Raw genomic sequence first — 12,466 nt, 5'->3', positions numbered from 1 at the left:
CTGATGTCCACCCCGGGCCACCTCCGATGCCTGTTCTGGGTCAGCAGGTCCCCTGGGAGGAGGCGGCCACCTGAGCGCAGGGATTGCTCACCAGGGATGGGCAGGGGTGTGTTGAAAGCTGCTGTGAATGCCCGTCGGGATGGTTTGGAGCGCTAGCTGGTTGCATAGCATCCCCCGAGTTAATTTTCCCTCTCTCTCCCCATCCGAAGCTGGAAGCTGACAGACTGGCGCTGCCGGTGAGCTCCAGCCCGCTCAGCCCTGCGCCCAGCCCCAGCCCCAAGCCCCCCGAGGCGGCCATCCTCACCGTGGAGCCCTCTCCTTCGGAGAAGAAATGCTTCTTCGTCGATGAAGCGGAGCCCCTCCTGCGGTGCGACTCGACCTCCAGCGGCTCCTCCGCGCTCAGCCGGACCGGCTCTTTTATTACCAAAGGTACCGAAACCAGCCCTGGGGGGAGCGGGAGGACCAAAGGGATGCCACGGTGTGTTCCCTGCGGTCAGCACACACGGCAGAGCTGCCTGACATGATGATGTTAAAGTAAATATCTGGGCAAACTGGCTCTCCGGGATACGTATATCACATCCTCGTTCCAGACCAGAACATCCTGTTTGCAAAGATGATACAGATACGAGGGGGGAACACACCTGTAAAGGCTTGTAACTCCTTGAAGTGCTGCTGGAGAAGTTGTAGCATCCCTGGATGTTCGAGGGGTTTTTCTCCTGATTTTTGGCTGTTGCACTGGGCCATGGGTTATTGCATGAGATGAAACCAGAAAAGTGTCATTTCATGATTGCAATTTTTTTTTTTTTCCTCACCTTGGTCCCGCTTGCTGCCACGTGTGACTTGAGACGTAGATCACCATTAGTCACCTCCCCTTTTTGAGGGGGTTTAATTTACAACATTTAACTTGCTGCATTTAATCTTCTTTAACTTCTGACGAAGGTGAAACACTGAGCTCAGTCAATCTACTGAATTTATGGTTGGGTGTGGAAATGAAGCTGACCCAACAAAAACAACTCAAAAGAGCAGAATTTAGCTTTTTTGGCTCCCCTTCCTCTTCACTTTTCCACATTGGCCATTCAGCATTTATAAACGCTGTGTTTGCTCTAGCGGGATCCTGGATTAGGTGCCTCAGCAGCTCTGGCTTCTCCATCTTCTTCCCCTCCCCATCGCGCTTCACCCTGCACCTTTTCCCTTGGTTCTCCTTGTGACATGTCCCTCTCCAGAGGTGGCACCAGGGGATGGACCAAGGTCTCCAAGGAGAACAAGCCCTGGTTAGCGGAAATTTCTTGAGGGTTTTCTTGATCACCCTCTCCTTTGCTCCTACAGAAAAGAAGGACACCGTCCTGCGCCAGGTGCGCTTGGACCCTTGCGACCTGCAGCCCATCTTTGATGACATGCTGCACATCCTCAACCCCGAGGAGCTCCACGTGATAGAGGAGATCCCGCAGGCTGAAGATAAGCTGGACAGGCTATTTGAGATTGCCGGAGTCAAGAGCCAGGAAGCCAGCCAGACCCTCCTGGACTCTGTCTATAGCCACCTTCCCGACTTACTGTAGGCACTGGGTCACCACACACTCTCCGAATATCTGCTAGAGCTAGCTTGGCACTTGTTAAGATGACCGACAATACGCAGGCAGGTTTTGTTGTAGAATATATGGCCAGTATTTTTGTTGAGGTGTCCTTGGTTTCTGGAGGGGGGGCAGTTTGCCAGCGTTGCACCCCTCCACCTTAACTCTATCGCTCAGTCCAAGTCTTTGCGCCCTCTGCCCCCTTCCCAAGCATCTCTTCTCCTTGTTCTCATTCCAGTCAGATCAGTCGATGCACTTTAAAAAAAAAAAAACAAAAAAACAAAAAAACAAAAAAAACCCACAATGCAGTTAATGAACTAAAAGACCATAAATCTGGTGTAACTTAACACATCAAATTGGGGATTGTTCTGTAACCCACTTCTTCTGTCAAAGTTGTCGCTCGGAGTGACCGTCTCCCACCACCTCGCTTCGCCTTGGAGCGGTAAGTGGCAAAAACACGCAAAAAAAATACCCCAACCCCAATCGTTGCTGGTTACCGTCTCAACACAGCTAAGCTTCCCACCCGAGCTGACTTTTTTTTTTAATGTACTATTGTATAGCTCATATCCATTGCTGAGATTTTACTAGCACGGTTATTTATTGTATGGTTTTCACCCGGACAATGCATCGCCCTCCTGTAAGCTAAAGCAGAAGCGCTTTAACCGCAAAGAAAAGGGTCAGTCCCACCAACCTTTGAGGCGACGAAAAGGTCCTTTTTGCCTTCAGCCGAATGTAAGGAGTTATCTTGCCTTGCCGCTTGCGGGAACGGTGGGGCCCCGAAGGGAGCCGGTGCTGGACGTGGGGAGGCGAAGGCAGCCATCGGTGGTCCTGCTCTCCTCGTGGTGTAAGACTTAAACCAAGCTATGCTTTTACACTCGTGTCTCTTGGTTTTTTTTATACAGACGTGGCCGATAGGTTCTCTAAAGACCTTACCTGGTCTTAATAGTCTCTTCAAATCACACTTCACTTTTTATTAAGGAAAAAAAAAAAAAAAAGAGGGGGGGAGGGAGGGGGAAGCTGCATCGTTAAGAAGTCTGTCTGATTATATTTGCAACTATTATGCTCCCGTAACGAACAGTCTGTACTATGCTCAGTTTGAAGAAATCATGAGATGAGGGTGGCGTGTGCCCCCTGTGGGAAGGGGTGGGAGTGGGGGAAGAGGGGAATGAATTGAAAAATTGCCTTCCAGTGTACTAATTTATTAATAAATACTAGGTGTTTGTTACTTGACACGATTTTGTGTTAACCTCCTTAACACCTGCCTCTGCTCAGGGACACCTCAGTCAGAGCGGGGGCTGCTCAGGGTGCCAGTGGGGGGGTGACAATGGAGATTTTGGGGTTTGGGGGTAGTGATGGGGTTGTCTACTTTAGCTTTGAGGCCAAAATGTGATTGCTTTCTGGTGACAACACTGCCCTGAGTCCCCACGGTCGCTGCAGGAGCTCTCTGCAGCCGGGGGGTGGATGCTTCCCTGTGGGGCAGGTCCCCGCGCTGAGCTGGGGTGGGCTGGTGTGAATCCCCGCAGCGGTGAGCAGGTCAGACGGCTGATGGGGCTTCCAGGGTTGTTTTTTCGCGAGCTCTGAAAGGCTTTGCAGGCATTTTGGGGGGGCTGAAGTATTAATTTTCCAGGATGCAGCTGCTGTGCTGAGTCACTCCTGAGCGATGGTCTTGCAGTCACAGCGTTTCTCTTGCCCTGTTACGTTACCGGTGTCCTTAAAATCTCTGCTTCCAAATAACTCATCCCCTGTTATTCTGTCTACAAATGGAAACCTTAATGGGAGAAATGCTTCTGGTTTATAATACTGTCATTTTGTATTCTTAGCTCCAGAGTGTCTTCCGTTAACAAGGGTACTGTGTTGTCTTTCTGCCTGGCGTTGAAAATTGCTGTTGGAGACTATACATAGGTACAGGATTAAAACTTTTCAACACATGGACAGATGAAATACAGAGCGAAATAGCAAGCGCCTTTCTTGGGAGCGCTGGGGTGGGGTTTTCCCTCGCTGGCAATGAAGCATTGAGCTCTCTTGGTGGCTGCAACACGTCTTGGAAGCATCAGGAAGAAATAGTGAGCGTGCCAGGCATACACCAGGTTGCTAAAAGCAGTATTTTGAGGTGGAGCCCAGTACCACCCTGTTGGCACGTGGGGTTTTTTATGTCCATGTTGGGAGCGGTGGTGGTTGCTGTCGATCCGCCTGGGCAAGAATTGGCAAGGGGAGGGAAGGTGTGCGATCGTGGGCTCGATCAATAGCTCCAGGCAAGCACGAACTGCTGGCTTTAATTTATACTTAGCAGGTTCTTGGAGTGCGTCCGGCTGGGAAACTTGGGATTTGTCTTTTTCTGATGGTCCAGGTGCTCCCAGCTAAACCCACAGGCTGGAAATGCTGGAGCCATCAGAGCCACCCTCCCAGGGCACCTCCGTCCCGCAGCTCTGCTTTCTGTCCTGGCACTGCTCACATTGTCTGATGGGGTTTGAAGGTACAGCAAGAAAACAACAAACTAAAGAAAACCCCAACCAACCAAACAGGAAAGGTCCTAGGAAGAGGATTTAGCAACCGGGTGAAGAAACACCACGAAGAAGGCATGTCGTGGAGGTGCCTTGGCCAGGAGATGCCGAGGGGCACGAGGGAGCTGTAAAAGTGGACGCAGGTGGGTCCTCAGGCTGTTGGGACATGTTTAACTCATCGTGGTGGCAGGTCGTGGGACAGACCAAGACTTGGGCAATCCTTGGCTCCATCTGTGCTGCGCACACTTCGAGCATCGCTCCCTCCTTTGCTTGCACCTGGATGTTGGTCTTGTCCTTGACTCCTCCATTTCCTGTTTCCTAGCTGGGACCTCTAAGCAGCCCTTTGCTGTATGCATATGTATATGTGTGTGCAATATATTTATTTATTTTATATATTTAATATATGCAAATATATAAATATATACTACATAAATAGTTTTCTATATTATGTTATATTTTAAAATAAAATTATTTATTTATATGTATACAATATTTAAATATTCTGTGTTTCTGGGGGTGTGCAGGGGAAATGTCTGAGAGCAGCTGAGCTGTACATAGAGGCAGGGTATTTCCTGGCGGTGTGGGAGGTGTGAGGAGCCGCAAGCCCAGCGCTACCACCCTTCCTCTGAACCAGCTCTCTTACGCCTTAAGAAAATAAATCGGTTATTGATGGGTTCATGATCTGGAGGCGTAACTCCACGGCAGGAGAGACTGTCCTTGTCCTCGTACGTGGCTTATCTGAGGCATCAAGGGCAATGCACGAACCTGGCACGCTGCAACACCTGTTGTGTGCAACTCAAAATGGGTGAAGTTTTTGGCTAAATGGGTTTAGCAAGGCAAAGCTGTAAATATAAGGACCTTGATAAATTGTAGAATCATAGAATGGTTTGGGTTAGAAGGGACCTTTTAAAGATCATCTAGTCCAACCCCCCTGCCATGGGCAGGGACACCCTCCACTAGACCAGGGTGCCCAAAGCCCATCCAGCCTGGCCTTGAACACTTCCAGGGATCCAGGGGCATCCACAGCTTCTCTGGGCAACCTGTTCCAGTGCCTCACCACCCTCACAGGGAAGAATTTCTTCTTTGTGTCCAATCTAAATCTACCCTCTTTCAGTTTAAAACTTTTCTCCCATGTCCTGTTGCTACAGGCCCTGGTAAAATTCTCTCTACATCTTTCTTAGAAGGCCTCTTCAGGTACGGGAAGGTGCTATAAGGTCTCCTGAGAGCCTTCTCTTCTCCAGGCTGAACAACCCCAACTCTCTCAGCCTGTCTTCATAGCAGAGGTGCTCCAGCCCTCTCATCTTCATGGCCTCCTCTGGACTCTCTCCAACAGCTCCATGTCTCTCTTGTACTGGGGCCCCCAGAGCTGGATGCAGTACTGCAGGTGGGGTCTCACAAGAGTGGAGTAGAGGGGCAGAATCCCCTCCCTCGACCTGCTGGTCACACTGCTTTTGATGCAGCCCAGGACACGATTGGATTTCTGGGCTGCAAGTGCACACCGCCAGCTCATGTTGAGCTTTTCATTCACGAACACCCCCAAGTCCCCCTCCTCAGGGCTGTTCTCAATCCATTCTCCACCCAGACTGTAGTTGTGCTTGGGATTGCCCCAACCCATGTGCAGGACCTTGCTCTTGGCCATGTTGAAATTCATGAGGTTCGCATGGGCCTACCTCTCCAGCCAGTCAAGGTCCCTCTAGATTGCATCCCTTCTCTCCAGCGCGTTGACCACACCACACAGCTTGGTGTCGTTGGCAAATTTTCTGAGGGTGCACTCGATCCCACTGTCCATGTTGCCAACAAAGATACTGAACAGTGACGGTCCCAATACTGACCCCTGAGGAACATCACTCATCTCCACTTGGACATGGAGCCATTGACTGCAACTCTTTGAGTGTGGCCATCCAACCAATTCCTTATCCACCAAGTGGTCCATCTGTCAAATCCATGTCTCTCCATTTTAGAGACAAGGATGTTGTGCAGGACAGTGTCAAATGCTTTGCACAAGTCCACGTAGATGACATCAGTTGCTCTTCCCTTATCTGCCAATGCTGTAAGCCTGTTGTAGAAGGCTACCAAATTTGTCAGGCACAATTTTCTCTCAGTGAAGCCATGTTGGCTGTCACCAATCACCTCCTTATTTTCATTGTGTCTGAGCATAGTCTCCAGGAGGATCTGCTCCATGATCTTGCTAGGCATAGAGGTGAGACTGACTGGCCTGTAGTTTCCAGATTTCTTTTTTCCCTTTTTAAAAATGGAGGTTATGTTTCCCCTTTTCTGGTCAGTGGGAACTTCACTGGACTGCCATGACTTCTCAAATATGATGGAGAGTGGCTTAGCAACTTCGTCTGCCAGTTCCCTTAGAACCAGTGGATGCAGCTCATCAGGTCTCATGGGCTTGTTGCACCTTCAGATTCCTTAGATATTCTCAAACCTGATCATCTATAGAAGCTTTTCTAGTTGCCCTTGACTTTTCTGGCTGCTTGGACAGTTTCTCTGTATTCCTCAAAGGCTATCTGTCTTTGCTTCCACCCTCTGTAGGCTTCCTTTTTTGAGTTTGTCCAGGAGTTCCTTGTTAATCCATGGGGGCCTCCAGGCGTTTTTGCCTGACTTCCTCTTTGTTGGGTTGCATCGCTCCTGAGCTCAGAGGAGGTGACCCTGGAATACTAACCAGCTGTCTTGGGCCCCTCTTCCTTCCAGGGCTTTGTCCCATGGTGCTCTACCAAGCAGGTCCCTGAAGAGGCCAAAGTCTGCTCTCCTGAATTCCAGGGTAGTGAGCTTGCTGTGCACCCTCCTCGCTGCTCTGAGGATCTTGATCTCCACCATTTCATGGTCACTGCAGCCAAGGCTCCCCATGAGCTTCACATTCCCCACCAACCCCTCCTTGTTGGTGAGAACAAGGTCCAGCATGGCACCTCTTCTCATTGGCTCCTCTGTCACTTGGAGAAGAAAGTTATCACTGCATTCCAGAAATCTATGTGTAAAAATGCATTTTTAATTCTATGCAAAATATGCATTAAAAAAAAGTACTCTCAGGTTTGCATTGTAGGTGAGAGGTGCAGGTTTGAAGTGTGTGGCTTGGCTTTGCCCCTTGCCTGGCGTTGCTCGCTCAGTCGTGGTGTTTACCCCTTGTGCGCTGCCCTCCACCTGGGAACAGCCGGGAGGAGGGGAAACTGGGTGCTGGGGTGGCAGTCCCGGGTGGTGGAGCCTGTTAAACCAGAGGAGATGGAAAGCAAGACGAGAGTGCAGTTGTGCTCCCCTGCTCTGTCTGCTGTGGGCATCTTGCATCGGAGCAGAGACCAAAATTTCCCATTTAGGCCACACAGAACATCAGCCGCTGCAGTCCTGCTTGCTGTGGACTTGGACACGAGGCGTGAAAATAGCATGTCCCCCCAAGGTCACAGCGTTTGCTGGGACAAAACCCTCCGGAGATCCCTCCAGAATGGCCTGGCATCCTCCGGACTGCATGGCTCTGCTCTTCCAGCGTCTTTTAATGCCTCCAGTGCAAATGAGGTTTGGGATTATTTTTTTTATTCTCTTCCCCCCCCACCCCCCATGAATTGTAGGTGTTCCCTGCAGAAGAACACAGTATCTGGTGCCCTTTCCTCCTACCTCAGCCCAATTGGAATTTATCCTAATGGGGAATTAATTGTAACCCTCGGGCATGGCTGCTGGCATTACGTCAGCTTAATTGCTGGTGAATTGCAACACGGTCTCCGTGTAGGAGGAAACATCTGTGTAGCCTTTGTGTGAATAACCTACAGGGAGATCTTTGGTGATGCTGCCCAAGGATACCCCCCCGTGGGCCCGGCGTGGGATGCGGTGTTATTGGGGGGGTGGAGTGTGTCCGTGCCTGTCCCTGGGGCTGCGGGGCCAAGCTGTGCAGTGCGTGGGAGAGGGGCACGTCAGCGCAGGGACTGCTTACACAGAAATCCTCCTCTGGCATTGCTTGGCCATGAGCTTTAAGCCATGAAGGCTTTGCAGCTGGGTTTTCTTCTCTTGGACTTTGCTCCTGTATCGCGATGGGGAAGTTTCCAGGGCAACTGGTAGGAAAGAGGAAGATGGAGGAGAAATAAGAGGCGCCATCATCAGCGTATGCATCGAGTACAAGCCTTGTGGTGGCACCCCCCGACACGTTTATCAAACCAGCCCTTAGGACGCGGCTGCTGCTTCACCATGTGAGCATTTATGAGGTTTACAGTTTCCTTCCTACTGCTGTAATTTAATTCTTGCCTTCCAGTTTCCCTCCTCTTTTCAAGCATTTTCTTAACCAATATAATCCAGAAAAAGGGGGGAGGGAAAAACCCAAAATCAAACCAGAAGCATCTGAATAAAGCTGGATCAGCTGTTGATGAAGATGCTGGCCAGCAGCTCCAGCAGGGTCTCTGTGGGGTTTCCTCAACTCGCACCAACCTTTCTTCAGATTTAGGTGCTGTTACAGCCAGGCAGGGTTGTCGTCCCTGTTCTTTAGGCGCCTAAAATGCTCTTGGATTATCTGGCTCTGAAGTCACTTAAGAGATGTTAGCGATGTTCCTCTCTCTCTTTCTCAGACTTGCTTTGGCTGTGTGATTAACCCATACTTCAAAATCAGAATTTACTCTTTTCTCTGATTTATTTTTGAGAAAAAACATTTATAAGTTTATAAAATGTTGCAACCCTGTGAGGGTTTGGGGGTTTTTTCGTTTCTTTTTAATTTTTATTTATTCCTTTTTTTATTTTTTTGTCATTATTATTTTCCAGATGCTAAAGAAGGAAATCTCTTGCTTAGGGCATGACTGAAACCTTGCTAACTCCCACATAAACTCACAGTGGGTGATTTACAGACACAAATGGACAAATTAAAGCACTTTCCCTTTGGGTTTTTCTTCCCCAGATGCGTGCGAGTCCCTAACCCATGGACCTCACCCTGGGAATGGCTGGGAAAGGTGTGGAGGTGGAGAAGAGCCTTGGACTGACCCTTTTCAGTCCTAACTTTGGGAATAAGCTGCCCTGCACAGGCGGGAGCTCCTTGGTCAGCAGCGGCAGGTCTTGGTGGGGAGCTGAGCCAGGCAGGGCTCCTGCCCAAATTTTTTTATAAAAAGCAGGTGGTTAGACCACAGGGAAGGATGGGGGAGATGTATATTTAGGTCCTCCTTTGCCCAAAGGGGATGATTCAACAATGTCCAGGCCTGGCATCCTCTTGTTTTCCTCTGGCAATATTCTACCCTTGCGGGCCCATGGATTCAGCTTCAGCACCAGGAGGGGAAAACACCCTTTTTATTGTTGGAAACATCATCGTTCCTCAGCTCACCCCATCCCTAACCTCAAAACACCTTGTGTCCAAGATGAAAGACTTCTGTTTCACTGTAAAAATCAGTCACGTTGTCTTGTTTTCTCCCCTTCCTCTGCAACAGCAGGTTTGGAGGGGGTTGAGGTTGTCCATCAGCGGTTTGGGGTCTTTATTAAACCGTAAGCTGGCCCTAAGTTCCCAAGCACGGTGCTGGAGCTCTCTCTGGCCACAGACTACTGCCAACAGCAGCCTGGATGTGGCCACCCGGTCTAGGATGACTAAGAGGGTCAAATGGCGCGGACATGGCCAAACCGTGCCAGCTGGCCTTATGTGGACCCTGTGGAGTACCCTTCTGCCATCTCGCACGGGCTGTTAGCTGCAGAGCTGTGAAGGTATTCAGCCTGCGGAAGGTCTGCTCTGCCTCCCCCTCCACCGCTGTCCCAGCTGAAGGACTCAGCCTTCCCTCTTGCACCAGTTCTCATGCCCATCGCGCCTCCGGCTGAGCCAGTTTAACTCGCTCAGACTGCAGCTCCCTGCCTGCTTTCGTGCTGGGCTGGTTGGGAACAGAGGGGCCTGGGGGGGCGGACGCGGGACCTGCCTGTTTTGGCGACTGTGTGCGTTCCTGGCAGCTCACGGTTGTTGCACCGTACCCCAAACCCTTGAGCTTTGCAGTGCTCGGCGGAGCCAAGCCAACACCCCCTTCTGCCTGTTTGCTCCTGCTACCCCGTTTCTGCTCCAAGCCCTGCAGAAACCTCTTGGCTGCAACGCCAGCTTCACCTGTCTGCTCCCTTCCCACTACAGGCGAGATTAAATTTGTTTTCATTTAATTTGAAGGGAATGAGTTACTCTGCAAGCATGCTAGTCTCAAAATAAATTTCTGGGCACAGGAGCTTTTGCCAGGACCTGTCAGGCTCAGCGGGAAGGCAGTACTGTGGACAGGACATTAATCTGCCTGACTTTGTTTCTGGCAGCTCAGATCTTTCCAGCTTAATGCTTTGTGAGGATTAGATTGATCTTCCAGGGTGCTTCCATGAGCTGATGAGCATTTTTCATGGTAACCGCTTCTTCTCTTTTACTGATAATATTAATTTATTATAAGAATAACTAGTTGCCTTGCAGCTTTCCCAGTGAGCGGAGCTTTGAGAGTGTTATGGTGGAGGCTGGCAGCGTTACTGTCATTTTACAGGTGGGAAAAGTGAAACATGGAAATGAAACTCCCTGTCAACAAACTGATCAGAAAAAAACCCATGGTGAAATTCAGAGAAAAGTCTGGCCCCATCAGACACCACACCAGCCTCCCTCGAGGAGCGTATGGGTAAGATTTGGGGGTTGAAGCGCTGAGCCCCAGCAAACAGGGGGGAGGGTTGAAGGCAGTGTTCCCAAACCGTGCTTTCCATTAAGTAATTTGCCCACTAAAGTAGTTTTTGAGCTGGAAATAAATCCATGGCTGCGCTGGCACCCTGGTTAGACCATCTGCTGCCTTCTTGCCCCATCTCGCCAAGTGCAGCTGGGAGGAAGGTTCAGCTCCAGAGCTGAGCCAAGGGTCCTCCATCCTCCGTCCCTGTTTCCCCCAGAGAAACCCACTCGCTCCTGCCTTTTGCCCTGGCCTGTCCCATCTCCTGGGAGAGATGCTTCCTCACCCTGCCCCACATGAGGTGCATGGGGTGATGCCTGTAGAGCTGTCAATGGAAGACCCAAACTTGGTGAGCAGAGCTCTTGGCTTTGCAAGCAAAGCAATTCAGTGTGGCTGGGGCGATTCACACCTGGAAATCGCAGCTGGCCACGAGCAGCAAAAACCTTCTCATCAGGTTTTCTCAAAGGCGGGAAGGGAATTAAAGCTTTTGAAATGCAACATAGCAAATAAAGATTTCAGCTGAGTAATAGCAATTTTTTCCTCCTTTTGTGTTTTTTTCTCCTTTTCTGCCTTTCCCAAGGACCTCCCCCCTGCATTTGGCCATTATTTCTGCAGCGGATGAAGAATGGAGGAGCAGGGACTGGCAGCAATGGGAAGATGATGGACTGGTGCTCTGCCAGCCTCCAAGACAGGGGCCACCTTCAAACCCCACTGCAGGGAAGGAGCACCCACACACCATCCCCACCTCAGATGGGCCCTGCGAGTTGGCCTGGGTCAAAGTCAGACCAGGGACCATCTGAAAAATTCAATAATCTGGACAGTAAAGATGAATTAACCCACCCAGATGCAGTCAGGAAGTGTCAGGATGGGGCATCAACCCTTTCCCCCACCCCTGCTGTTGCTATCTTATAAAATTTCCTTTTTTGAAATGAAATTTAATCTTGAAAACAGATTTCCCTTTTTTTTTTTCCTCGTCTCTACTTTCTTCTGCTCTAATAGCTGAGATGTTTCCTCTAATTAAATGTATCCATTGACAGATAATCCTGTTTTGCTCTTGTGTCAATATAGTCCTTTAGCTAAATTAAATATTTTCCCTGCTTGATGTTTACCCTTCCCTGCCTGCCCCTTGGCACCCTCCTGGAGGTATTTGAAGACCATCATCCTATTCCCTCTTTTCTTTCTTCTGAGCTCAAGAAGTCAGGTTTTCTCAGGTCTTTGACTTGTATCTGGTCATTTAAGGGCTTTCCATCCCTAAGCATCTGCACTCCACCTCCAGACATTTTCACCCCTGTAGCAGAGGTGGGGAGGAGGAGTCAGTCATCTCCCCACCTGCCACAGCTAAACCCAGCAGAAGGTATGAGCCAGACTGCCTTTTCCTTGGGTAAGCGAGTCCATCCTTCCCCATCAGACCCCCTCCAGCTCAGCCCAGCTGTGGTGTGGGAAACCAGGGCTGTGGCTGGTGCTACTGCTGCTCTGGACCTCAGGGTCACCCTCAGTGCATCCAATGCATGGAGATAGCCCCGTCCCATCAGCACGTCTCTACTGAAAGGTGAACACCCACCTCTGCACTGACCCTGGGCATTTCTCCTTGTAATTTCCCTCCAACTTTCCTTCCTCCTTTTGCCTGACTTGGAGCAATTAATGGCAATTTAAGAAGGTAAATATTTGTTGAGTGCCTGCCCGTTTCAGGGCTGCACCTCGGTTCATCTCCAGCTCCATGCATGGCGTGGTGGGTCTTCCTCCTTGCAGCTCTTTGCCATTTGACAAGTTTGACTCT

At 50.1% G+C, this 12,466-nt stretch overlaps 1 protein-coding gene and 1 long non-coding RNA gene across 3 annotated transcripts in view; both read left to right on the top strand.

Moving 5' to 3' along the window:
* TNFRSF21 (TNF receptor superfamily member 21) overlaps positions 1-2,440 on the top strand; it is a 33,782-nt gene extending 31,342 nt beyond the window's left edge. For both annotated transcript variants that reach the window (XM_054821375.1, XM_054821374.1), the window contains 2 exons: positions 210-429; positions 1,327-2,440. In XM_054821375.1, coding sequence (XP_054677350.1) covers positions 210-429; positions 1,327-1,556 — 450 coding nt within the window. In that variant the 3' untranslated portion in view covers positions 1,557-2,440. The remainder of the gene's footprint in view (positions 1-209; positions 430-1,326) is intronic.
* Positions 2,441-7,991: 5,551 nt separating this feature from the next.
* On the top strand, positions 7,992-11,706 carry LOC129205057 (uncharacterized). The gene is made up of 3 exons (XR_008576587.1): positions 7,992-8,244; positions 10,522-10,650; positions 11,270-11,706. It is a non-coding gene; the product is annotated as an uncharacterized LOC129205057 (long non-coding RNA).
* Positions 11,707-12,466: the final 760 nt, after the last annotated feature.

This window comes from Grus americana, chromosome 3 (genome assembly GCF_028858705.1).
Source record: "Grus americana isolate bGruAme1 chromosome 3, bGruAme1.mat, whole genome shotgun sequence".
NCBI lineage: Eukaryota > Metazoa > Chordata > Aves > Gruiformes > Gruidae > Grus > Grus americana.
Note: the sequence above shows the minus strand (reverse complement) of the source record. Positions and strands in the feature narration are given on the sequence as shown.